At 50.2% G+C, this 27398-nt stretch overlaps 1 protein-coding gene and 1 pseudogene across 1 annotated transcript; both read right to left on the reverse strand.

Annotated features, from left to right (window-relative positions):
- Positions 1-114: 114 nt before the first annotated feature.
- On the reverse strand, positions 115-21173 carry ITGA2B (integrin subunit alpha 2b). The gene is given in 31 exon segments (XM_049781673.1): positions 115-307; positions 1244-1267; positions 1269-1361; positions 1544-1645; positions 1907-2023; positions 2498-2614; positions 2730-2882; positions 2957-3053; positions 3142-3222; positions 3369-3450; positions 3616-3706; positions 7359-7509; positions 7593-7660; positions 8344-8469; positions 8594-8745; positions 8852-8907; positions 8997-9101; positions 9190-9235; positions 9475-9657; positions 13770-13981; positions 14168-14220; positions 14311-14364; positions 14675-14718; positions 14828-14875; positions 15100-15228; positions 15312-15357; positions 15588-15637; positions 16392-16557; positions 16680-16777; positions 16867-16988; positions 20986-21173. Coding segments are annotated over 31 exon segments (3114 nt in total). The 3' UTR covers positions 115-247.
- A 3675-nt stretch (positions 21174-24848) lies between these two features.
- Positions 24849-27398, reverse strand: LOC126019245 (60S ribosomal protein L12-like; annotated as a pseudogene).

Here is a 27398-nt window from a genome sequence, read left to right on the forward strand (position 1 = left end):
GCAGGGAGGCTTACGCTACTCCCTCTGACCCCACTTCCTCTGACCCCAAAAGGAAGTTTTGAGTTGGACAACAGTCTCTTTATTCATAGCAGGATGGAGAGTAACCCAGATCATTTTTGGGGAGGGGCACAATAAGGAGGAGTCTGTGATACAATCTAGGGGTGAGCAGGGTTATTTGGGGGCATTCACTGAAGAAGCAGGAATGGAACCACTTGTCTTGAGGGACACCTGCTCCTCATAGTCCTCATTACTCTTCATCATCATCATCTTCCTCCAGGGGTGGCCGGTTGCGCTTAAAGAAACCAACCTGCGGGTGCCCAGGGTCCAGGACTCAGGATCAGTCATTGGCCCCAGAGCAGACCAAGGGGGAAGTAGGCCAAGAAAGCAGCCAGCCAGGCGCCCCACCCCCCCACGACCAGGGTCCCCTCGCGTGTGCAACACATTGTTTTAATTTTCTTTCTTTCTTTCCTTTTTTTTTGGGGGGGGGCATACCTGGTGATGCTCAGGGATTACTCCTAGCTATGCAATCAGAAATCACTCCTAGTTCAGGGGACCACATGGGACACCAGGGATCTATCTTTTTTTTTTTTTTTTTTTTGGTTTTTTGGGCCACACCCAGCGGTGCTCAGGGGTTACTCCTGGCTGTCTGCTCAGAAATAGCTCCTGGCAGGCACGGGGGACCATATGGGACACCGGGATTCGAACCAACCACCTTTGGTCCTGGATCGGCTGCTTGCAAGGCAAACGCCGCTGTGCTATCTCTCTCGGGCCCACCAGGATCTATCTAATCCGAGGGTCCATCCTGGGCAGCAGCATGCAAAGCAAACACCCTACCACTGTGCTATTACTCTGGCCCTGTTTTAATTTTTCTTAAATGCTTTTTTTTTGGCTCCACAGAGCCCAGACATGAGCACGACTATGAGGCTGACTTGGTGTGGGTTTCCCACTGTGGGAATAGCCCAGAGGGAAAGGCCAGTAGGGTCTGAGAAGGAGCAAGGCCTTAGAACAGACTGGGGTCCCACATCTCAGAGGGAAGGACCCTCTCTGAGCGAAAAGGCCTAAAGGCCCTTAAGCTGCAAGTGCCACTGCCCCCAGGGTCTGTGTCCAGAAAAGAACCGCGGGAAGGGCACATTCTAATAGGGAGATGTAGAGCATGGGGACCAGAGTGACCTAAAAGGGACACAGTAATTCTCTGCCCCTGGCGGTGCCGCCACAGGATTCCCGCACCTTGGGGCCTCCTCACCTTCCACATGGCGAGGATGAGGAGAGGTGAGCAGCAGCAAGCCGCCAAGCCCACCTACCAGCACCACCAGAATGGGAATGTCCCTCTCCTCCAGGACCCGCAGTAACTGCGTCTGGACCTGCGTGCAAACCAGCGGGCTCTCCTGGTCACCAGGACAAAGGCTGACCCCATCAAAGCCCCTAATGGTCCCACCCCCAGGACCTCTAGATCCTGCCCGGCCATCCCACAGGGCAGGGATATAGGGGAGGCCAGTGGACTCTGCAAGGCTCATCTCCTTGGCTATCTTTGCTCCCCACTCACCAGTGCATCCCCCCGGGGCAGGTTGAGAGCGGGCACCGTGTAGGGCAGGGAGGACACGTTGAACGAAGCGCGAGACTCTAGCACAAACTGATCTAGGGGCCTCTGGGTGAAAGTCATGCCAGTGAGGCCAGCAGGATGCCCAAGACACCCCCCTGCCAGAGAGGCCTGCCTGGTCCTCCTCCTGGTCTCCCAAGAGCTCTGGCTCTTATCCCACCCCCCTGAAGCCCGGCCTCTCTCAGTGCCAGCAGAGACCCCCCCCCACCAACCCAAACAACCCACGCCCATCTCACACCCGGTAGCCCCAACAAGCCCCGCCCATCTCAGTCACCCCGCCCTTTTCCCCACCCCTTTATCCTGCAGTACCTGTCGGAGGCTGGGCAGCCACAGGAGAGCCAGCACCGTGACCATGGCTCGCTGCCCGCGTGCCATCTCCTGCAGTTCACACTGCACCACTGTGCAGGGTGCCACTGCGTCGCAGCTCTGCGGGGACGCGGCATTAGTCCCAGGCCCAGGGACGCCCCCACCCATTTACTCAACGACCTGTGTCAGGGAGTTGGGACACCCCTGGGGAAAGGCCTTAGAGGCAAGTCTTGTGGTTCCCTAGTGCACACAGGCCCAGAGAGACAGACAGGCAGAGCGTGGGGAACGGGTCATCTTCAATGGCCCAGAACTACTGTGACTGCCCTCTCTGGCATCTACTCATTTTCTTTAATGTACCGGGAATCTTACAAGACGAAGGTGGGGGCCGAGGAGGTGGCTCAATGGTTGAGCCACCTCGGGAGGCAGTACAAAACAAAACTGGCCCCATCCCACAGTATCACCCCACATCCCTACCTCGCCCAGGACCAGCAGAAGCTTTCTGAGATACCCAAAATATCTCAGGGCCCCCCAAGTGGCCCACATCAGGTCCAGAGCAGCTAGCCAGCTCCACCCTGGCTCTAGGCGCCTGCTCACCACCAGGACAGGATCCTGAAGCCGGGAAGGCTGCTTGGCCAGAAGTGAGCTCCTGCGTTCTCGCTTGTGGACCGCAGGCACAGAGGAAGGGCTGGGGGTGGGCGGCTTCCAGTCCAGCTGTGAAGGAAGGAAGCAAACCGCAGGTCCACCAAGCCCAGTCCTTGGGCAGGGTCTCAGCACCTGGGGGCCCCTCTCATCCCCACCTCCTGCCAACTCTCCCACAGGCTCTCACCTTCAGGGGGTTGGGAGAGGGCTGTGAGGAGCACTGCAGCCCCCCTTGAGACTCTATGTCCAGGATGTAGAGCAGGTCAGAGGGCCCAGATTGTCCAGGGAGCTGGAGGCCAAGCTGGAGACCACTTACAGATCCAGGGCCATTGTTATACAGCTGCAGGGCAAGAGATGTGAGGGACCAGAACCCAGGCCCTTCCACCCTGCCTGAGCCTGGAGGCGGCTCCCCACCTCATAAGTGTGCTCCACTTTGGGGCCCCAGTTGTCAGAGCTGATTTCTCCGTTGTCCTCTTCTGCAGCCACCACCAGCGAGGCCGGGAAGGAGTTCCTGTGAGGAGCCCCCCTCCCAGTGAGATGGCTGCTCTGGCTTGCCTGGGGGGGCTTCTCACAGGGCTCTAGCTGACCCCTCTTCTCACCCTCGCAATTCGACATGGGCGTCTGCCCGCACTGGCACCTCTAGCAGCTTCACTGGGCTGTTGGGGTTCTGGCTATTCTTGCTGCAGGGGAGAGGACGAGGAAAAGCAGTAGGTGAAAAAAATCCACTCCTGTGAGCCTCAGAGCTTTCTGGGGGCAGGGGTCCCAACTTCAGGGGCTCAGTCTACAACCCCCAGTCTGAGATGCCAACAGGCTCCCCAGCCAGTACCTTCTGATCTGCAACCGGAAGGACACGTGCTCCCCGGCCTCTTCCAGGTCCCCCACACTCACCAACATCCTGATTCCTATCTGAGAGATGGGGAGGCCGAGTCACCACACCTGCCCTAAATCAGGCCTCCAAGCTTCTTCTGCCAGCTACATACACAGCCAGTGAGGGAGGGAGTAGGAAGAGCAGGATTCCTGCTCTGCCCCCCCTAAGCACAGTGCTGTCTGTCTCACACCCAGCCCCTCACCTGGGGCATTTTTCTTCATGGGGTTGCCCAGTTCACACAGCACCACCTTGGTCTCATTTTCCTTCTTCTGGTTACAGATGAGCCTCTCGAGGCCCTTCAAGGAAGGAGGCAATTCGAAAAAGACAGTGGGGTAAGAGCTGCCTTGCATGCAGCTGGCCTGATTTGATCCCTGACACCCACATGGTTCCCTGAGCACAACCAGGAGTAATCGCTGAGTGCAGAGCCAGGAGTAAGTCCCAAGTATCACTGGGTGTGGTTGCCCCCCCAGAAAACAAAACAATTAAGAAAGACAGTTACAGATTTCCCCACTCCCCCATCTCTGTTTAAGGCTCCCAAGGAGAATCAGGAAAAATTTATAGTGGGGGGACAAAGTGGGTCCTTGGGGTAAGCATGCTCTACTTTATATGTCATTATGTCACTTTATTACTACTATTTTATTTATTTATTTTTGGTTTTGGAGGTCATACCCAATGGCACTCAGGGTTACTCCTGGCTCTGTGCTCATAAATTATTCCTGATTTCTGCAGGTTTGGGGACCATATGGGATGCTGGGAATCAAATCTGGGTCAGCTGCATGCAAAGGTCAACGTTTTACCTACTGTGCTATAGCTCCAGCCCCTATTTTATTTCTTTTTATTTTCCTGGTTTATTTTATTTATTTATTTATTTATTTATTTATTTATTTATTTATTTATTTATTTATTTATTTATTGTCCATACCTGATGGTTCTCGAGGTTCACTCCTGGCTCTGTGCTTAGGGACCAGGGAATCATGTGAAGTGCCAGGGATTAAGCCTGGGTCAGTTGCATCCAAAGCAAATTCCCTCTCCAACAAACTACCTCTCTAGTCCAAACTTGTATCATTGTTTATTGGGACCACTCCTGGCAGTGCTCAGAACCCCCCAGGGCACAGCCTGAAGTACTGGGCTCACATGGTCCTAGGGATGGAATTTAGGACCTCGCACATGCAAGGTATGTACTCTACCACTGGATCACTTCTCTAACCCCTTTCATTTTTTGCTTCCTGTTCTGGGACCACATCTGGTGATGCTGGTAATAATCCCCACATTACCTCCCAGAATTGCTGACAAGCCTTGAGATACCAGGACTAGACCCTTTGCTATCTGCCAGATGGGACACGTGCACTCTGTCCACTAAACTTTCTGTCATTATTATTATTTTTTTTTTTTTTTTTTTTTGGTTTTTGGTTTTTGGGCCACACCCCGCGTTGCTCAGGGGTTCCTCCTGGCTGTCTGCTCAGAAACAGCTCCTGGCAGGCACGGGGGACCATATGGGACACCGGGATTCGAACCAACCACCTTTGGTCCTGGATCGGCTGCTTGCAAGGCAAACACTGCTGTGCTATCTCTCCGGGCCTTATTATTATTATTATATTATTATTATTATTAATTATTATTTATTATGGCTACACACCTGGCAGCACTCAGGGGGTTACTCCTGGCAAGGCTCGGTGGACCATGTGGGATCTGGGATTTGAACCACCGTTCTTCTGCATGGCAAAGTAAACACCCTACCCAGGCCCGGAGAGATAGCACAGCGGCGTTTTGCCTTGCAAGCAGCTGATCCAGGACAAAGGTGGTTGGTTCGAATCCTGGTGTCCCATATGGTTCCCCGTGGCCTGCCAGGAGCTATTTCTGAGCAGACAACCAGGAGAACCCGCTGAGCAATGGCGGGTGTGGCCCCCCCCCAAAAAAGTAAACACCCTACCTCCATGCTATCTCTCTGCCCCACCATTATTATTTTTTCTCTTTCTTTCTTTCTTTCTTTCTCTCTCTCTCTCTCTCTTTCTTCTTTCTTTCTTTCTTTCTTTCTTTCTTTCTTTCTCTTTCTTTCTTTCTTTCTTTCTTTCTTTCTTTCTTTCTTTTCTTCTTCTTCTTCCTTCCTTCCTTCCTTCTTCTTCTTTCTTTCTTTCTTTCTCTCTCTCTCTCTTTCTTCTTTCTTTCTTTCTCTCTTTCTTTCTTCCTTTCTTCTTTCTCTCTTTCTTTCTTTCTCTCTTTCTTCTTTCTTTCTCTCTTTCTTCTTTCTTTCTTTCTCTTTTTTTTTCTTTTTTTTTTTTGGTTTTGGGCCACACCTGGTGATGCTCAGGAGTTACTCCTGGCTATGCGCTCAGAAGTTGCTCCTGGCTTGGGGGACCATATGGGACGCCGGGGGATCGAACCTCGGTCCGTCCTAGGCTAGCGCAGGCAAGGCAAGCACCTTACCTCTAGCGCCACCGCCCGGCCCCTCTTTCTTTCTCTTTCTTTCTTTCTTTCTTCTTTCTTTCTTTCTTCTTTCTTTCTTTTCTTTCTTCTTTTCTTTCTTTCTTTCTTTTCTTTCTTTCTTTCTTTCTTTCTTCTTTCTTTCTTTCTTTCTTTCTTTCTTTCTTTCCTTCCTTCCTTTCTTTCTTTTTGTTTTTGTCACACCCAGCAGCGCTCAGGGGTTATTCCAGGCTCTATGCTCAGAAATCCCTCCTGGCAAACTCGAGGGACCTTATGAGATGCCAGAAGTCGAACCACCATCCTTCTGCATGCAAGGCAAACACCCTACCTCCGTGCTATCTTTCCTTGCCCCCCCCCATTATTATTTTTTAAGCTAATCTTTTGGGAAATAAAAACAACAAAACATGATTTTGTTACAATCCCACTGATGAAAATGGTATCAACTCCAGGAAGGTAGAATGATAATACAATAGGTAAGGCATTTGCCTGGCAAGGGCCAGCCCAGGTTTGATCTCTGGCACCATGTATGGCCCTCAAGCACTGCCAGGAGTGATCCCTGAGCTCAGAGCCAAGAATAAACTCTGAGCACTGCTGGGTTTGGCCCAAAAACCAAAGGGAGGGAAATTAACTATAGAATCCAGAGAGTTAGCAGTGTTGAGAGTTAAGGCAACTTGACTGCAGTCCACAGGGTTCAGTCCCTGGCACTTCGTGATCCTCTAAACATCCCCAGTGAGTGTGTGAGTGTGCCTCCTTAAGCACTGCCACAGAATCACTGGGGGGGGGGGGGGGGCTCTTGGATTCCTGAGCACCTCATGGGTGCCCCTCCCAAATAAACCAAAAAGAACAACAACAGCAAAAAAGGATGATAAATGTATAAACATAGACGTGTCATTGATTTTTGAGAAAAGATTAAGAGGAACATAAAATGTTAACAGACGGTCCTGCAACTTTCAGACCAAAAGACTTTTGGGGTGCAGCTTTCCTGGGTTCTCTGCCATTATCAAAGACTTCTCCAAATTAAAAAAAAAAAACTAGGGACCAGAACAAAAATAGCACAGTGGTAAGACGTTTGCCTTGCACGTAAGCAACCCTGGACAGACCCCGGTTTGATTCCTGGCATTCCATATGGTCCCTCCAGCCTGCCTGAAGTGATTTCTGAGCACAGAGCCAGGAGTAACCCCTACGTACCACCAGGTGTGACCCAACCCCCCTTCTCCCCAAAAACCCCAAAGAACTAATGTGACAAGGATTGGAGAGATATAGAACTTCGGGTAAGGTAGGTAAGGTAAGACCCAAATTCAATCCGTGGTACCACATATGGTCTCTCAAGTATTGCCAGGAGTGATCCTAAGCACAGAACCCGGAGAAAGCCTTGAATACAACAGATGTGGGTCCCCCCCAAAATACCCCAAAAATCTAAAAACAAAACAAAACAAAACAAAAAAAAGGAAATTAGTATTTACAGTCAAGCACAGGAGAAGGGTAAACTCTTGGGGTGAGCTGAGAAGGAAGGTGCTGGGGTCCTACCTCTATGTTGCTGAGGGCCCGCATGTAGTGGGCACCAGGGGGCAAGTGCACAGCTAGCTCCGCCTCGTAGGCCCCCTCGCCCTCATTGACTGCCTCTATCTGCAGCTCCAGCACATTATCGGCTCCGATGAGGAGCGGGGAGCCCGTTGTCCTGTGAGGGAAAGAGGAATGAAGCTGAGGAGATGGGGTGAGGGGAGAGGCTGCAGAGGGCGGGCAGTGTGTCTGATGCCTTACACGTCAGCCGTGAGCTCCAGCTGAGGCACGCAGATGTCATCATCTCCACAGTCCAGGATGATTCGGGTCTAGAAGGAGCACATCAGGGGAATGGGTAAACTGGGGCACAGGGGTCACATTAGGGCTTAGAGGATTAGGAGGACATCAGAGTTCATAGGTTAATGGAGTTTAGAGATGATATCAACACTGTAATTTAAGGGCCAGAAGGATAACACAGCAGTAGGGCATTTGTCTTGCACAAGGTTGACCTGGGATAGAACTGGGTTCAGGGCCCGGAGAGATAGCACAGCGACGTTTGCCTTGCAAGCAGCTGATCCAGGACCAAAGGTGGTTGGTTCGAATCCCGGTGTCCCATATGGTCCCCCATGCCTGCCAGGAGCTATATCTGAGCAGACAGCCAGGAGTAGCCCCTGAGCAACGCCGGGTGTGGCCCAAAAACCAAAAACCAAAAACAAAACAAAACAAAAAAAAAAACTGGGTTCAATACTCCACATCTCATATGGTCCCCCCCAGCCTGCTAGGAGTGATCTCTGAGTTCAGAACCAGGAGTAACCACTGAGCGCCACTGGGTGTGGCTCAAAAACCAACACTGGAATTTATGTCAGAGTTTAAGGGATATTATGTTTTGGGGGTTCTGTTTAGACTTTCAGAGTGACATTGTGGATGATATCCAGGGAACATCTAGGCTTTGGAGTTCAGTTTATGACTTGGACCCTAACCCTGACTGCTAGCAGACCAGACCTGCACACACCTGCTCCTGGATATGGGTGTCTCCATGCAGCACCAGCGGGGGGGCTCGTCCGTCCTTCTCGGGGTGCAGGGACACATTGAAACTCAGCACAATGGGGCTCAGCTTGTCCCGGAAGTCTGCTTCATCCTAGAATAGAAAGAGAATCAGGACAGAGAGCTACATGCCCCCAGCAACATGTATGCCCTGACTACCCCCGGAAGGCAGGAACAAGCGGTGGACCCCAGCCCTGCTCAGCGGTTGCTGGATGTACCCGGAGGAAGGCCGAGATGGAGTGGCATATGGAGTTGTCTTTCTTGCCCAGCTCCAGGCTTAGGGTGGTCCCGGACTGCTGGGAGATGAGCAGTAGCACTCGGCGGCCCTGGCGGGGCTTCTGCCGGTCCAGCTGTAGCTCCGCGTCTATGCCTGGACATGGGCCAGCACAGAGAGGCTCAGGATCCTGCAATAAACTCCAAGGAGGCCAGACTTACCCTGCCCTCCCCTCGCCACCTCCCCGGTTCATGCAACTCACGAAGCTTCGGAGGGATGTTATACCCAGTGACTCCCACGCACATCTCCACCTTAAAACTGCAAAGAGGGGAGGGGTACTCAGGAGCTAGCTCCCTCCTTCACCCCAGATCCCTGCGATATCTGGCCTGAACCTTCCATGTCCTCACCAGCTCACTGGCTTATTAGTCTGGCTCAGGACACAGTTCTTCACAGCCGGATTCAGCGAGTCTTGCACCAGCAGTTGGAGGGTGGCCGTCACTACTGGCTGAGCCCTGGTGGGACCAAGGCGCTTGCCACTTTGCTGTCTGGTCTCCTTTGAGGATGTGGAGCCCTCCCCCCCTCCCTGGAGCCAGTGCTCACCTGTACACAGCCACCTTGCTGGTTCCATAAGCACCCACTAGCAGGTCTAAGAAAATGGGAAAAGGAGTTAGAGCTGGGCAGAGACCATAAGGCTCTTACCTCCTCTTCCCAGGTGTTCCCCCTTGCATGTCCCCTGCAGGAGATTTGACCGGCTCCCTTGTGTGCCAACTCCCCAGAGAGGAGCTCAGTGGGTCACTGGGCCAGGTTGAGACCCTTAGCTGGCTCAACCCTGCAGCCAGCTATGTCCAAGGGCCCTGCTGATCCAACCAGAGGAGCCCAAGGCACCTGGATATCCGTTGTCATCGATGTCTATAGCACCACGCAGGGAGAAGCCAAAGGCAGAGTTCACAGGAAAGGGGCTGTCCAGAACCTGGGAGGGCCGGGAGCTGAGCCCCTCACTCTGACCCAGAAACACTAGCACCTGGCCACGACCGCTGAGACCCCCATAGGGAGCAGCCACAGCAACATCTGAAATGAGAAAGGATAAGGGAGGGACTCTGGGTTACTCAGCCTCTCTGGAGGCCCTGGTGAGTTTCTTTGGGCTTTCTGCAGGGGCAAGCCAGGAAATAGACATATCATAAAGATTAGGGACAGCTCGCAGTGTCTACTAAGGAAACTACACCATTGACACCATTTCATTTTGTCATGATGATGAAATGCTATTATTCCCATTCTATTTCCTCTTTATTGATGAGGGTCACACCTAGTAATGCTGAGAAATTGTTAATGTAATGATAGTTGGACTTGGACATGCTCCTTTGATAACTCCACTGTAATGGCAGTTGAACCTGGACATACTCCTTGTTGTGCTAGGTATAAAAGGAAAAACTTGGGCCATGGGGGGGGACAGGATAGTGAGTGACCAGAGCAGCGCTTGCTGGGATGGGGGTGATGGGCTAGAGATAAAGCACTGGCAAGATGCTGCCTGCTTTGTATCTCTCTCTCTCTCTCTCTCTTTTCCCTCCCTCCCGCCTCTCTTTCTCTCTCTGTCTCTCTGTCTCTGTCTTTTTTTTTTTTTTTTTTTTTTGGTTTTTGGGCCACACCCGGCTGTGCTCAGGGGTTACTCCTGGCTGTCTGCTCAGAAATAGCTCCTGGCAGGCATGGGGGACCATATGGGACACCAGGATTCGAACCAACCACTTTAGGTCCTGGATCGGCTGCATGCGTGGCAAACACCGCTGTGCTATCTCTCCGGGCCCTCTCTCTCTCTCTCTCTCTCTCTCTCTCTCTCTCTCTCTCTCTCTCTCTCTCTCTCTCTCTCTCTCTCTCTCCAGGTCGTTTGTACATGTTGGCATCCCTCAGTGGGCTCTTGGTTCCACCCAGGAGCCAGGCCCCACAGGTACCTGCCAGCCTTGCAGTACTGGGCTTGGACCTCTGCAGTCTTGCAGCAGCCAAGTAGCAGGAGGACTTGCAGTTTACTGCAATAGCTAAAGCAAGGAATTCTACAAAATTCTACAAAATGGTGCTCTTAACAGGTCAAGTGAACCCTGGCTTATATATATTTGGTTTTTGGGCCACACCCATCGACACTCAGGGGTTACTCCTGGATATGCACTCAGAAATCGATCCTGGCTTGGGGACCATATGTGACACAGGGGGATTGAACCGCGGTCCGTCCTAGGCTAGTGTGGGCAAGGCAGACGCCTTATTACTTGCACCACTGCTCTGGCACTTTTGTATTTATTTTTTAAGAAAAAAATGTACATAAAAAGATGTAAAAACAAAACAAAAAGATGAATGTTGAAATGAGAGAGACATTGAATAAACTTTGGAAGAGAAAAATAAATGTAAGAGAGAAATGATTATAAAAGAGAAAACCTGGGAAAAGGAGAAAAAGATTTATTGTATATAGAAATAAGAAATTTAGACACAGAAGCAAAAAGAAAATGAGCAAAGGAAGTTTATTATATAAGGTAAAAAGAGAGTTGGATATAGAAAAACAAACAGATGAAGAAAATTTTAAATGGAGAATATTTACTCCTTAGATAGATAGAAATAATAAGTGAAAAACTGGGGCCAGAGAGATAGCATGGAGGTAAGGCATTTGCCTTAAGTACAGAAGGACGGTGGTTCGAATCCCGGCATCCCATATGGTCCCCCGAGCCTTCCAGGAGCGATTTCTGAGCAGAGAGCCAGGAGTAACCCCTGAGTGCTGCCTGGCGCGACCCAAAGACAAAAACAAAAGTGAAAAACTAGTAACCCCACAACTTTCCCCCACCAGCAGGAAAGATTTTGTTTAGCCAGAAAGAATTTGTTTCCTCTTTACCCTAAAAGATTGGAGCTTTTCAGTTTCTTAGGCTAGACACAGTTTGACAAAAAGTTACAAAGTTAATATTCTTCCCTCCACTTTGGCCTTTTAAATGAACTACTGTCAAGAGAAGTGCAGGGGCCGGAGAGATAGCATGGAGATTAGGCATTTGCCTTCCATGCAGAAGGACGGTGGTTCGAATCCCGGCATCCCATATGGTCCCCCGAGCCTGCCAGGAGCGATTTCTGAGCGTAGAGCCAGGAGTAACCCCTGAGCGCCGCTGAGTGTAACCCAAAAACCAAAAAAAAAAAAAAAAAAAAAAAAAAGAAGAAGAAGAGATGAGAAGTGCAGCTGACAACCACCATGGCTTTTATAGAAGACACACCCTGCAACACTCAGGGATTACTCCTGGTTCTGCCCTTACAAATTACTCCTGGCAAGCTCGGGGAACCAGATAGGATGTAGACGATCAGACTCGGGTCATCCGCATTCAAGGCAAATAAATATCCTACTTGCTGTGCTATCATCAGGCCCAGAATTTTTTTCTTTTACAAGTTTTTACTGGGTTTTTACTGTTGCCAAAAACCCCAAAATCAAAAATAACAGGATATAGCACCCTTGTACTGGACTGACCGTGGTTTGAGTCCAGCCCTCCACAAAGGGAAGCAACCTTACTGCTGTGCTATAAACCACCCCATCTCAACATTTGACCTTCTTTCACCCCAGTATTCCCTCCTGCATCCTCAGGCCTCACAGATTCCTGCAGCTCATCTCACCCTCCACAAACTCGTTTTCCTCTAAACTGAACCTAATCCTGTGTTCTCAAACGATGTGATCTCCTGACCTGCCTTACAACCTGTTCAATGACCTGTCAACACAGAAGTGCCCAGCCATCCACATCCCCTACATGACAGCAGCCTTCCGGTTTCTGTTGTGCCCAGTTCTAAAAGATTCATGTCACAGTCACCATTGACCTCCTTGCTAAATCTCTGAGTCACTTTTCCATCCCTTCCAACTGGCGCTAGCTGTGGAGCCACTGGCCTCTTCTCCTCCCACTTGACTGCTGGTTTCCCTCCTCCATCTACTCCCCTGATCTTTCCCTGTGAGATTCTCTCTGATCTGGCTCCTCAAGGCTTCCCTGAGCCATTTTTCACCTCCAGAATCACAGGAGTGAGAGGCCCCATCCCATATCCCTATCTCCCCCTCAGACCTCATGGGTTTGAGGGAGCTCATCCAACAGTCTTCTGGACTGCTCTATCTGATGTCCCCAAGCTTGGGGCCTGAAGTGATAGCACAGTGGGTGGGGCATTTGCCTTGCACTTGGCCAACTCAGGTTCAATCCCTGGCATCCCATATGGTCCTCCAAGCCTGCCAGGAGTAATTTCTGAGTGCAGCGCTAGAAGTAACCCAAGCTTTACAGAGTGTGGTCTAGAAAACAAAACAAAACCAATAAAGCAACCAAGCCTTCAAGCTGGACTCAGGGGGTCTCCCCAATTCAATCTACACTCAGTCTTCCAGCTGGCCTTAATCGTCCAAGTACAAAAATTCTCTATGAAATAACCTCATTTCTAATATCTGGCTCAAACTCAAGTCTACATCCACCTTCTGCCTGAAAACCTGAAAAAATAAATCCTATGAGATCTTCTTTTTTTTTTTTTTTTTTTTGGTTTTTGGGCCACACCCGGGAACGCTCAGGGGTTACTCCTGGCTATGCGCTCAGAAGTCGCTCCTGGCTTGGGGGACCATATGGGACGCCGGGGGATCGAACCGCGGTCCGTCTCCTAGGCTAGCGCAGGTAAGGCAGGCACCTTACCTCCAGCGCCACCGCCCGGCCCCATGAGATCTTCTTGAACTCTCTTACTTACCTGTTTCCACCGAGGCTTTTAAATCACATCATTGGGCTGGTGGGTAGGCCGTTTGCCTTGCACACTGCTAATCTGGGTTCAATCCCCCACATCCCATCTGGTTCCCCAAAGCCTCCCCAGGAGTGATTCCTGAATGCAGAACCAGGAGTAACTCCTGATCATCGCCAGGCATCCCCCCCCCCCCAATCACATTTAAAAATGTCTTGGTTCTGGGGCCAGAGGCATAGACAGTAAGACGTTTGCCTTGCACGCGGCTGGGTGGATGGACCTGGTTTGATCCCCAGCGTTCCATATGGTCCCCCAAGCCAGGAGCGATTTCTGAGCACATAGCCAGGAGTAACCCCTGAGCATCACCGGTGTGCACTCCCCCCCCCCCCCCGCAAAATGTCTTGGTTCCCATCGCTACAAGCACCCACTTCACTGCTATTACTACTTTCTCTATCACTAGGGGCACAACTCTTCCTCACCATTGTAACCATCCCGATTGAGGTCGCCGAGGGGTGCGATGGCTGAACCAAATCGACCGTAGAGATGCGTGCCGGTCAGCAGGAGATTGGGGGCGCCCATGGCGTGGGACCCCCGAGGTTGCAGGAACAAATACACGCGCCCCACCTCGGCCAGCTTGCGGCCAGCGCGGCTTTCCATGTACAGGGGCGCGCCCACCAGCAGGTCGTCCTTCCTGCAGGCCAGAAGCCCCGGGATGTAGGATGGGGTGGGGGGCCGTGGGGTGGGCCAGGGCGGGATCTCGGTGGGCCACGGTGGGCCACCGCGTGCCTCGATGGTCATGTGGAAGTGAGGGGCTAGGAAATGGGGAGGCCTAGGGCAGCAAATTGGAGGGGCAGAAGTGGGGCACATCCTTACTCACCCATCCCCGTTGACATCAGTGACAGCCACCGAGTGCCCAAAATATGAAGCCATCTGTAAAAAAAGACCCGGAGCACAGCCTAATTGCCACCTCTGTCCCGACAGACCCTTTGCAACGTGGAAGAACGGATTCAAGACTCGAACCTGCTCTCCTCGCAGTCGATGCAACGTCTGGTAGAACTGGTCAAAAATCTCCACCTGTTGGGCCAAAGAGATAGATAGCATGGAGGTAGGGAATTTGCCTTGTATGCAGAAGGATGGTGGTTCAAATCCCAGCATCTCTTATGGTCCCCCGAGCCTACGAGGAGCAATTTCTGAGCACAGAGCCAGGAGGAACCCCTGAGCATCCCCAGGTATGACCCAAAAAAGCAAAGAGAAAAGAAAACCTCCACCTGCAACAAGGCCCAACCGTCAAACCTGCTTCGAGGTGGGGGGGAAACCGAGCCCGGCCGCTCCCCGAGGGGTGGGTTGGGGTGTCGGACCGAGGATGAAACCCAGCCACACTCACCGCTCCCCGCGTCCAGCTCCAGGTGGGGGCGCCGTAGACATACTCTGCGGAGAAGGGTGCAGAGGGCGCGGGTTCGAGCCCGCCCAAGCTTTCTACCTTGCTACTCGCAAGGGGCTCCCCCAGGGCTTGGCTCCACGGCCCCCGATTTCTTACCTGTCGTGCTGGGATCCCCATCGAACTCGCCCACGGCCACGGAGTACCCTAAGGATTCGGGGACTCATTAGTCTGGGAGGGGGGGAGAAAAGGGGACAGGGAAGGAGGTGCCCAGAGGCCCAGAGGCCCAGAGACCCGGCTCGGTCCAAACCCGCATTGGGGCTCTTCCAGGCCCGGGAGACTGGGCGGCCTGGGGCGCGGGACCTGGGGCCTGGGGCTGGGCGTTGACAGAGTGCCCGGAGGCCTAGCGGGGCGCGGGGTCAGCAAGGTACCCCGGTAGCCGTCGAAGTGCTCGGCGTTGCTGGAGTCGTAGGTGAAGCGCTGGCTGGGCACGTGCCACAGCAGGGTGCCCGGGCGGTAGCTGGAGATGACCGTGGCCAGGGGGGCGCGCGCCAGCAGACCTGGAGGCAGGTGGGTGGGTGTGAGGGCGACGCCGGGTGGGTGGGAAGGATGGCAGGGAACGGGGGGCGGGGGCTGCACGTACCCAAGAAAAAGTAGCCTCCGGGGGCCCCAAGCACGAGCTCTCCGGCCTGAGAGGAAAAAGGCGCCAAGGTGAGCGGGGTCGGGGCTGGGGGGGGAGAGGGCCTCCCGCCACAGCCCCTCCTGCCCGCTTTATTTTTTTTGGTTTTCAGTTTTTGGGTCCCACCCGGCCACGCTTAGGGGTTCCTCCTGGTTCTGCGCTCAGAAATCGCTCCTAGCAGGCTCCGGGGACCATGTGGGAAGCCGGGATTCGAACCGCCGCCCCGCCCGCTTCACTCGCCTGGGTGACCACCGCACTGAAGCCCGCTTCGCAATAGCGCTTGTCTCCGCCTGCAGGGAACGGAAGGGGCTCAGCCAATGGGAGAGCTCGGCATGGGCGGGGCATAAAGGTTATGGGCGTGGTATCAGGGAGGGGCGGGGCATAGAAAGGGGCGGGGCACGTCTGTGTACCGACCGGGCTTTGTATGGAGCAAGAGGAGAGGCGGAACCGCGTAGGGGCGGGGCCTACGTGGGAGTGGAGAAGGCGGGGCAGAATCGCGTGTGGGCGGAGCATAGCGGGGAGGGGTGTGGCCTAACGAGGGGCGGTCATTCTGGTGGAGAGGCGGGGCTTATGTGGGAGGGGCAGCGAGAAAGCGGGGCAGGACCGCGTGTGGGCGGAGCATAACGAGGATGGGCGTGGTCATGAGTGGGCGGTGCGACCGAGATTCTCGAGGGGCGTGGTCTAGAGGGGCGTGTCCGCGAGTGGGCGTGGCTGTACGTCGCCTGTCAATGGGATAACCCGGGGCGGGACCCTTGGCAGATGCTAGATTGAAAGTCGAAAGCCTGCTCCAGGGCTGGAATGATAGCACAGCGTTAGGGCGTTTGCCTACGATCCAGGACGAACGGGGGTTCGAATCCCGGCATCCCATATGGTCCCCCGAGCCTGCCAGGAGTAAATCCTGAGCGTCGCCGGGTGTGACCCAAGATAAAAAAAAAAATAGAAAAGAAAAGAAAAGGAAAGGAAGCTTGGTCTGGTCTTGGGAACGCTGCAAAAGAAAGTCCGGCTAAGAGCCAGTAGGCGGAGTAAAAGGACCGCGGAGCTCACTGAATTCGTTCTTCACGTAAACCCGGCTCATGATGTTGGAGCGACAGGGCGAGTACTCGGCGCGGCTCCCGTCCCGGAGCTGAGCCACGAAGCAGCTGCCCACCGGCGTCTTCTCGGCTTCGTCGTTCTTATCTAGGACGTTCCAGTGCTGCCAGGGGGCGCAGGCCTGGAGCGGGGGGGGGGGCACAAGAGGTGAGGTGGGAGAAGGGGTGAAAACCCCCCACCCAGAGGTCTCTCTCTCCCTCCCGATCTCCTCCCCTCCCTGTCACTGTCCCCGCGGTTGCCCACCACAATGTTGTCTTTCCAGCTGACGATCGTGGCCCCCAGTCCCTGCTGGGCCTTGAAGGTTTGGAAAGTTTGGGAACCTACTTTCCGGGTCTCATCATCTGGGAACACAGAAGGAGTTGGGTGCTGAGGTCGCAGAGCCCACGCTCCCTCTCCCCCTGGCCTCGCTCTCCCTCTGTGAGGGACTCACTTAGGTCGAAGTGTAGCAGGGTGCACTGGTCGCCCTCTGCCCTCCAGGGGCACAGGAACACGCCTCCCATTTCCTCCTGGTTGCGGCCCAAGGTCCTCGGGGCACCCACCACTATGGCCACGCTGAACAGGAAAGCAGAATGAGCCAGAGGAGGTCCCGGGACCCCAGAAGAGGTTCCAGGACCCCCTGTATCCTAGTGCCCCAACTGACTCCGAGATAGGGAGAGCGTATGGGCAAAGTGACCAGTAAGTCAAGGGAAACGTGGGTGGGGCAGAGAGAATACAGAATTTTATTGAAAAGACTTAAGTTCCACACATCCCTCAAAGTCCGTGGTCACATGCTCCCCAGGATTGTCTGGAGATTGAGAACCTCTTTCTAGATCCCTCCTTGACAGCTAGTTAATATTGAGGAATTTGGGGAGCTAAAGGGCTTCACTGAAGGTGGGGTGAGGGGATGCTGATACCTTAAAGACCCTAATCAAATCCCAGTTCTGCCATCAAACGGGACACAATACAAACCCATCAGTGTTGTCAAAAGGAAATGAAATAATGTGGTGCTACCAAGGTACTAGCCAGACAATATAACATGTTTCAAAAATGGTTTTGTTAGGAACCGGAGCGATGGCACAGTGGCAGGGCGTTTGCCTTGCACGCGGCTGACCCAGGACGGACCACGGTTCAATCCCTTGGCGTCTCATATGGTCCCCAGAGAGCCAGGAGCCATTCCTGAGTGCATAGCAGGGTCACTGGGTGTGGCCCCCTCAAAACAAAACAAAAAATGGTTTTGTTGTTTAGACTCAGAGGATATTTATTAAAAGTAGTGCCCTGGAGACCAACAACTGAAAAGGGACAGAAGTAGGCCTTGATAAAGGAACATGTTTTTTGTTTTGTTTTGTTCTTGGTTTTTTTTTTTTTTTTTTTTTTGATTTTGGGTCAGACCTGGCATCGCTCAAGGGCTACTCCTGGCTCTATGCTCAGTAATCACCCCGGGCAGAATCAGGGGACCTTATGGGATGCCAGGATTTGAACCACTGTCCTTCTGCATGCAAGGCAAATGCCCTACAGCTGTGCTATCTCTGTGGCCCCCAGTGGCTGATTCTTAAAGGCCATTAAACCCTGCCTTCCCCCTCTGTGCTTTTCTATGAGGTAGCTATTATCCCATCAAAAATAAATGAGGATTGGAGCAATAGAACAGCATCTAGGACACTTGCTTTGTATGTAAATGGCTGACCTGAGTTCCAGCATCCTTTATGGTCCCCTACCCTGGAATGATTACGGAGTGCAGAATCAGGAGTAAGCCCTGAACACAACCAGATGTGGTTATTTGCCCAGAGGGAAAAAATAAAGTTGAGGAGAAGCAATAGGCATTGGACATTATTGTGTCACCCAAAATACTTAAGTAAGTAGCTATCAAGAAAAGAACCAAAACAGGGCCCAAGTACAGTGGGTAGAGCATTTGCCTTGCACTCAGCGGCTGACCCAAGTTCAATATCCAGCATTCTATATCATCTGGAGTCAGCCAGGTGTGGTCTCCAAAACAAAAACAATGACAACAAAGAAGAACTAGGACTAATCAACCAATCACAGCCATCTCAGTCTTATGAGGGACCTGAGTTCTATAGTTTCTATTGCTTTTTTACGAATATAAATTTTTTTTGTTTTTTCGGGCCACACCCGTTTGATGCTCAGGGGTTACTCCTGGCTAAGTGCTCAGAAATTGCCCCTGGCTTGGGGAGACCATATGGGACGCTGGGGGATCGAACCACGGTCCTTCCTTGGCTAGCGCTTGCAAGCAGACACCTTACTTCTAGCGCCACCTCACCGGCCCCACGAATATAATTTTTGATGCAGATCACAGAAAAGCAAGGAGGGAGGGAAGAAAATCTTTTATTTATTTATTTATTTATTTATTTATTTATTTATTTATTTATTTATTTATTTATTTTAGGGGAAGAAACTACACCCAGTGGTATTTGTAGTTCAGGGATTGGATCTGGGGGGTCCTGCATGCAAAGCATGCACTCCAACCCTTTGAGCCATCTCCTCAGTTATGATTTTTATTTATTTTTGTAAGGGATGAAGATTGGTTACCCCCTAGCCCTGTAATACTTTTCCTACTGCTTGTGTTTTTGTTTTTGAGACACACCTGGCTACATTCAGGGGTTACTCCTGGCTTCGCTCAGAATAATTCCTGGCAGAGACGAAATTATGAAATTTTCCTATACATGGATATACATGGAATCTATTATGCTGAGTGAAATAAGTCAAAAGGAGAGAGACGCAGAATAGTCTCACTCATCTATGGGTTTTAAGAAAAATGAAAGACATTTTTGCAATAATTCTGAGAGACAAAATAGAGGAGGGCTGGAAGGTCCAGCTCACAACATGAAGCTCGCCACAAAGAGTGATGAGTGCAGTTAGAGAAATAACTACTCTGAAAACTATCATAACAATGTGAATGAATGAGGGAAGTAGAAAGTCTATCTAGAGTACAGGCAGGAGTGGGGTGGAGAAGAGGAATATTTGGGACATTGGTGATTGGGAATGTTGCACGGATGAAGGAGGGTGTTCTTTACATGATTGAAACCCAACTACAATCCTATTTGTAGTCACAGTGTTTAAATATACTAATAAAAAAGAATAACTCCTGGCAGTACTTAGGGGAATATGTGGGATGCTGGTGATAGAACGCAGGTCAACTGCATGCAAGGCAAATGCCTCCCCGACTGTACTTTTGCTCTGGCCCCTTTACTACTTGCTTTTTAAGGTAAGTACCTTATCCACACCCCATCCCCATTCCTCTAGCCCTGGTTTTAAAGAATTGACATTAAAGCACATGGTCTTGCTTATTTTTAGGGGATGAGTGGAGTGGGTTAACAATGAACCTTTGGAGGAAAAGCCTTGATTTTTGTTTCCTGCTTGTTTTTGTCTTTGGTTTTGGGGCCACGCCTGGTTGCACTCAGGGGTTACTCCTGGCTCTATGCTCAGAAATTATCCTGGAAGATTTGGAGGGCCACATGGGATGCTGGGGATTGAACCCAGGTTAGCCATGTGCAAGGCAAACACCCTACCTACTGGGCTATTGCTATGGCCCTAAAATATCTTTTTTTTGTTTGTTTTTGGACCACACCCAGTGACGCTCAGGGGTTACTCCTGGCTCTGCACCCAGAAATTGCTCCTAGCAGGCTCGAGAGACCATATGGGACACTGGGCATCAAGCCCAGGTTCGTCCTGAGTCAGCTGTATGCAAGGCAAATGCCCTACTGCTGTGCTAGCACTCCGGCCCCATCCCTAAAATCTTTTAACTCATTAGAAACCTTGTTCTTTTTTTTTGGGGGGGGGCTACCCGGCAGCACTCAGGGGTTACTCATGGCTCTGTGCTCAAGAAGCACTCCTGGCAGGCTCTGGGGACCATATGGGATGCTAGGGACTGAACTTGGATCCATCCCAGGTCAGCCACAAGCAAAGCAAATGCCCTATCACTGTGCTATTGCTCATGCCCAGAAACCATGTTCTTTTTTTTTTTTTTTTTTTTTTTTTTTTTTGTGGTTTTTGGGTCACACCCGGCAGTGCTCAGGGGTTATTCCTGGCTCCAGGCTCAGAAATTGCTCCTGGCAGGCACGGGGGACCATATGGGACGCCGGGATTCGAACCGATGACCTCCTGCATGAAAGGCAAACGCCTTACCTCCATGCTATCTCTCCGGCCCCAGAAACCATGTTCTTGATGGTGTCTCAGTATTCATCTTCCCATAGGGACCCTTCCTGTTACCCTCCCTGAACTAGACCTTTCCAAGTCTTCCAAACAAGAGCTCCCACTCAGTAGGCCATGGAGATCACCTGGTTTCACTAATGGAGCTCAAGGTTCAAGAAGCAGTAATGGGGGACCAGAGAGATAGCACAGTGGTGTTTGCCTTGTAAACAGCCAATCCAGGACCCAAGGTGGTTGGTTGGAATCCCGGTGTCCCATATGGTCCCCCGTGCCTGCCAGGAGCTATTTCTGAGCAGATAGCTAGGAGTAACCCCTGAGCACCACAGGGTGTGGCCCCCCCCCAAAAAAAAAGCAGTAATGGCAAGTGAACCCATCACAGTCCCAATACACAAACTTCCCCAGGGCTCACCTCCCATGGCTGTCCTTGTAGAAGTCCAGTGAAAATCCAAAGTGGCTGCCATTGGGGCCAGTATAGATGGTAAGTCGACCTGGGTCCAAGTTCAAGGCCCAGGCTGGAAGCATCACTCTGGGTCCCAAGAACAGTTGCAAACACTCCAGAAGCCAGATGGCCTGAAGGGGCCACAAAGTTCTGGCCATCTTTCTTCTTCCACAACTCCTCAGAGGGAATGGGTTCACTCCTTCCTCTTCCTTTTGGTTTCCACCACAGGAAGTTTTGTCTTATCAAACTGGAACCAAGTGACTGAGCAGTAGGCACAGCAATGGGTGACAAGCCCTGGACACTGACAGGTTATAGGGTTGCCAGGAAAGGGGTGGAGCCACTATAGGGACAAACTTAATGACTGAAGGACAGGACTTGCTTTTCCCGAGTCGACCAAGTCCTCTGGTTCTGTCTCACCACTGACTTCTCTGTCTTCTCTCCACCCCCACTGCACAATAGCTTGAGCCACCATGACCTTCTGTGGGAATGGCAATGCCTCTGCCCTCATGCCTTTCTCTCCTTCTCCTCCCCTTGCCCAGCTGTAGAAGCTGCTGAAGAATTATGACTTGGTTAGAGGTGGAGGAAGCAGTAGGGAAGCTGCTACTCCCTGATAACCCCCAAGGCTGCTGAACCCTTTTGTGAAAGGCACTTGTCCCTGTCCTCCTCCTTCTAGGGTTTAGGTAGTTTTAGCTATATTGACACAACTCTCCATCTCAGACCAAGTCTTTCATGTTTGTTTTTGTACCACACCCAGTGGTGCTGAGGATTTACTCCTCAGGTATGGTTCATATGGGCTGGACACATGCAAGGCAAGCATCCTGCCTGCTGTATCATTTCTTGGTCCCTGGCCATGTCTATATATATATATATATATATATATATATATATATATATATATATATATATATATATATATAGTGTTAGCAGTGTTGGGAATGCATCTTGACTGAAAGACAATGCCATGGTGGTATTTCAAGGTATTCTGGCTCGAAGGTTGATATGCACTAGTGTTTTAAGCCTCACCTCCCTGGGTGACAATGCTTTTGGTTAATGAAGTGAAAGTTTTAACTATTTTTCTCATGGAGGACATCCAGTTGTGCTCAGGGATCACTTTTTTTTTGTTTTGTTTTGTTTTTTTTTTGGTCACACCCGGCAGTGCTCAGGAGTTACTCCTGGCTCTGTGCTCAGAAATCGCCCCTGGCAGGCTCAGGGGACCATATGAGATGCCGGGATTTGAACCACTGACCATCTGCATGAAAGGCAAATGCCTTACCTCCATGCTCTCTCCGGTCCCAGGGATCACTCTTGGGGTACAGAGGACCAAGGATCAAACCAAGTTGACCATATGCAAGATAAGCACCCTACCTGCTGTACTATTGCTCCAGCCCCTACCCCCCCCCTTTTTTTTTTTTTTTGCCACAACCAATGATATTCAGGGATTACTCCTGGAATCACTCTTGGATGCCAGAGATCAAATTTGCGTCAGTCGTGTGCAAGTCAAAAGCCCTACCCACTGTACTATTACTGTAGCTTTCCTAAAATAGTTCTGAAACTTTAGAAAGGGGCCAGAGAGATAGCACAGCGACAGGGCATTTACCTTGCACGCAGTTGATTCGAACAGATGGCGGTTTGAATTCCGGCATCCCATATGGTCTCCCCCATGCCTGCCAGGAGTGCAGAGCCAGGAATATAGCCCGAGTGCCACTGGATGTGACCCCAAAACAAACCCAAACAAAAAAAGGGACCAGAGCAATATTCTAAGGGGCAGGATGAGTCTTGAACGTGATTGACCCAGGTTTGATCTCTATCCCTTATGTATGGTCCCCTGAACACTGCCCGAAGTTATTCTAGAATGCAGTCAGGAGTTACCCCTGACCATCACTGGGTATGTCCCCCTCCAAAAATAAGGGAAGATAAATGTGAGGGGAGAAAAAGATGCATATCAAGAGAACATGGACTTCTCTAGAGAAAGTGGAAAAGGTTGGGCCAGAGTGAGAGCACATCGGGTGGGCTTTTGCCTTGGACAGGCAGACCAAGATTTGATCCCTGGCATCCCTTATGGTCCCCCAAGCCTGACAGGACAATCCTTGAGTGCTGCTGGGAGTGGCCCCAAAACAACAAAGTCTTTCCCTCAAAACTTGATTCTAGTCACCATGTACCTTAAATATTACTGTGAAAGACTTGTAATTCACTTCGGTCACAATGAAATTTAAAAAAAAAAAAAAAACTCCAAAACTTGATTTTTTTTTTTTTTTGGTTTTTGGGTCACACCCGGCGGTGCTCAGGGGTTACTCCTGGCTGTCTGCTCAGAAATAGCTCCTGGCAGGCATGGGGAACCATATGGGACACCGGGATTCGAACCAACCACCTTTGGTCCTGGATCGGCTGCTTGCAAGGCAAACACCGCTGTGCTATCTCTCCGGGCCAAAAAACTTGATTCTAATGTGGTCGTTTCCTCGAAGCCTTCTCTTGACTTCTCAGCCTGGTTGGAGGGGAATCACACCCCAGTACCACTCACACTGCTGCCAGTGTGCTCATTGGATCAGGCCCCTTGAAAGCAAGGTTGTCTCACAAGGTCCAGGATTGAGGAACAACATACAGCAGGTCTTGCCCACAGAATGAACGAAAGCATGAGAAGCAAAACCCAGGCCATGATGTGGGAAGAGTGTGGAGTCTTGTTGGCATTGCTTGTCTGTAGGAAGCAGGAAGGCAGATACAAACCAGCCATGGAGTTGAGCAGCTCAGCAGTCTTTGTGCAGTTTCTGTGGACACACAGTGGAAAACTAGACACACACGTGTCACACACACACACACGTGTCACACACACACGTGTCACACACACACGTGTCTCTGTGGGAAACCAGAATGGAATCGGCTGACAAGGGCTGAACTACTCACTGAGGTACAGGCCTGTCAGCTTCTCTCACTGTTGACACTTCGTTTGCTCTGAAATTTTTCCTAATTTTCAGGCATGAATTTTACTTTGAGCATACAGTCAAGGACTAGTCAAAGGACACAGCTGTCAAGAGCAGGGATGAAACTCACTGTACCTGGTGGTCAGGGCTTCCTCATGGCTTTGCACTTAAACATCACTCCTAGCAACCATATGGGGCACCAAGAATCAAATCCAGATTGGCCATGTGCGAGGCAATCACCCTACTCACCATACTCTTGCTCTAGCTCCAGCAGTATATCATCTTTAAGTTCTAGCACTGGGTGTGTTGATCAAGGAGCACTTGAACACAATTCCCCCCACCCCCGCAAAGGTTCAAGACTGGTTCTGGTTCAAGGAATTCCATTATTATTCTTTTAATTCCATCGTCTCCAGGTTTATATAATATCCTAAAAATCAATGCCAGAAACTCCAAACCTATTTAGCTCAATGTGTCGTTCTCTCTGTAAGACAAAGGTGGTATATCCAGAATGGTAGAAACAAAGCAGTCTCTTGGGAAAGACTAGAAAGGAGGTATATTTATTTTGTTTGGGGGCCATCCCTGACAATGCACAGGGGTTATTCTTGCCTCTGCAATTAGGAATTACTCCTGAATTTAAGTTTAGGGGACCCTATGGGGTGGGCCTACTGCACTATCTCTCTGGCCCAGGAAAGTGTATGTTTCAAGACATCTCTACTTAAGATGGAAATAAGCTTCCCTATTATAATTTCTTCCCACTGCCATGCCTTTTTTCCTTCTACTTGGAAAAATAGCCTGAACTTTGGGAAACACAATTACAAAGATCATAAGCAACTAGTTCATAGGACTATTCAAACAACAAATGCCTGAAGGTCAAACTAAGGCTAACTAGATACATAGTAATCAAGCACCGTTAAGTCATTATCTCTGGACCACCAAATAAGGCACTATTTATTATTTTCAGCAAATACTTTATTGAAGCATCTCTTGTAGTTCTTAATTCAGGCATTCCATCGCACCTCTGTTGATGTCATCCATGATATCGTGAGGGTGGCAGCCATCGACACTGCAGCCCACAGATTGGGCCCAGAATTTCCTTAATGGTGCCAGAGAGCTCTCTCTCTGGCTAAAGAGCAGTGTCTTACCTGACGGGCCATGTCGACATCATGTCATCATGAAGCGAGATTGCCGCTGTGTTTGTTTTCCTGCTTCTTCCTGTCTTGGTGAGGCTCCTGAGGGTTTTGATGAACTCGGAGGTGGAAAGCACCACCTCAATGAGCCTGCCGGTTCTGGATGGTCAGCTTTGTCGATATTGTACCCAACCTTTTCCAGAGAGACCCAGGAGTTCGATCCTGGGGGCCAAGACAGACTTCCCCACTGGTACATCTCAAGTAGATGACTTCGACTTTGTTGGGGTCAAATTTTGGCAGCATGGCAGAGGCGCTTGGTGTCGGATGAAGCAGATTTGGAAAGACTAAAGAAAATTGAACCTTGCCCACCTTTGAGCCGAAAGACAAGGCACTATCTAACCCGTAACTCCATCCGTTCCTAAACTGAATGGAGGGGGCAACAATTATGACAAAGTCCTCAAAGTTTCCACAAATCATTGGTTTATTAGAAAGTTCCTTTCCCTAATTTACAGCATATATATCTATCATATGTGATAGTTAAATACAGTTTTGCTCGTAAGGATAGGTTATTTTGTTTTCCTTTTTTAAATTAAAAAAAAAAGTTTTAAAACCACTATTCTGGAAGTTAAAGAAAACTGCGCCCAGGAGGCAGCCAGAGTATGGCTCAATCTATAAGCTAATAGGAAGCAGCACAAAAAAAATGTTAATACTGTATTATTTAAATATTTACATGGGCTAAAAGGGGAGGGGGAGTCCTTTCACTTTGAACAGATGATTTCATTTTTCCAGTGCTAGTTTATCCAAAGTGCTGTTTCTGAATCAGACAAGGAACACCCAACAGGTAGGAGGCTGTTGGACCCTTGTCTGCCCAGCACTTGCTTCTTGTCAACTTGGAACCTTTTGTCTTTTGGGAATCTGAGAAGAAAGGCAGAACAGAGTCTTGGCCCAGGTAAGCAGGGTTTATTTTCCTGTCAGGTGACTCCCCAAACCAATTCTAGCCACAGAAACGGGGAGGGAAATGGTGGACAGGGACCTAACCAATGGTGAGATATGAGTATTCTACCCACTTTGGGTCAGTGTGTTAGTTAGAGCTGAGGATCTGGGTGAAAGGTAAGGACAAAGAGGAACCGAGGCGATCCTCTGAGAGGTGTCATGGGAGAAAAGATAAAAAAAAAAATGGGGGTAACTTTTAAACAGAAGTGGGCAAAAGACATGAAAACTACGAAGCACGGGAATTCATGGTACTTAAACTAGTCCAACTTTATCTTCAGTTTCTAGCAGACCCAAAAGGCACATTAAAAAAAATTGTCAGAGGGGACTAAGTAATAGGTAGGCAAATAGACTGCCTGGAGCAAGGCACCCAGGAACCCCAGTAGCCCCCCACCATTCAAACCTCACTGCTCCCAGAGAATAAAGCTCTTGAGTCTCTCTCTCTGTGGGCCCACTGGTTTCTTTGTAGAGACAGCAAAGCACAGGCGTGAGATTCTCATAACTGAGTATTCCTCTGTCACTCCATCTGACTATTGCCCTTTCGTCCAAGTTCCCAGTGCTGGGGGCTCCACTTACTGCAATTACTAGACAATTTTGTCCCAGCAAAAAAAATGTTAAACAGTATTTTTCTTTTTAACATTTTTATAGTTTGTAACTTCAAAAAATACATGAGCTTGGTAAAATATACATGCTTAGTCATTTTTGCATCTAGCAGAAAACAAATACTTTATTTTTTGTTTTCATTTTATAACCTTTAAAGTTTCTTAATTCAACTAGGGCAAACATATTTACACAAAGCCACCGGAACAAGGATCACTTAAAGAGCTGGATGTAAAAAATATTATTGCAGTATACTACAAATATGGAACTTTTTAATATGAGCTACAAAAAGCAGCATTTACGTTTATAGAGTTCAGTGCAATTTTTTTACATTAAAAAATCCTATAAATTAAGGGAACAACATGACAGAAGAAAATACACCCTTCAGACACATGACCTCCTCTCTGGGGAGGCACATGGACAACTCTAGGTTCCACAAAGCTTTTATTCATGATAGGATCTTCTTTTCTGGGATATGCATGTGTCTCTTCTGGGATGTAGGTATGAGGACAACAGTGCCAGATGTGTGACTCTCTGCAAGTGTGGGAAGTAGATGGACTAACAGCCTGAGTAGCATCTGGATTCAGGTCAGCCTCCCGTCACATCCCACCTCACCTGGGATAATATGTAAGCTCCACCAAGGGATGGTCAAGGACACTGAGAAGGCACTGGTTGACCAGATGGACAACCTGCCAGCCAGAGAGAAGGACAATGCTTTAAATTTTACAGAAGGGGAAGATAATCAAGTGGG

The sequence above is a fragment of the Suncus etruscus genome, chromosome 1, assembly GCF_024139225.1.
Source record: "Suncus etruscus isolate mSunEtr1 chromosome 1, mSunEtr1.pri.cur, whole genome shotgun sequence".
In the NCBI taxonomy this organism is placed as follows: domain Eukaryota; kingdom Metazoa; phylum Chordata; class Mammalia; order Eulipotyphla; family Soricidae; genus Suncus; species Suncus etruscus.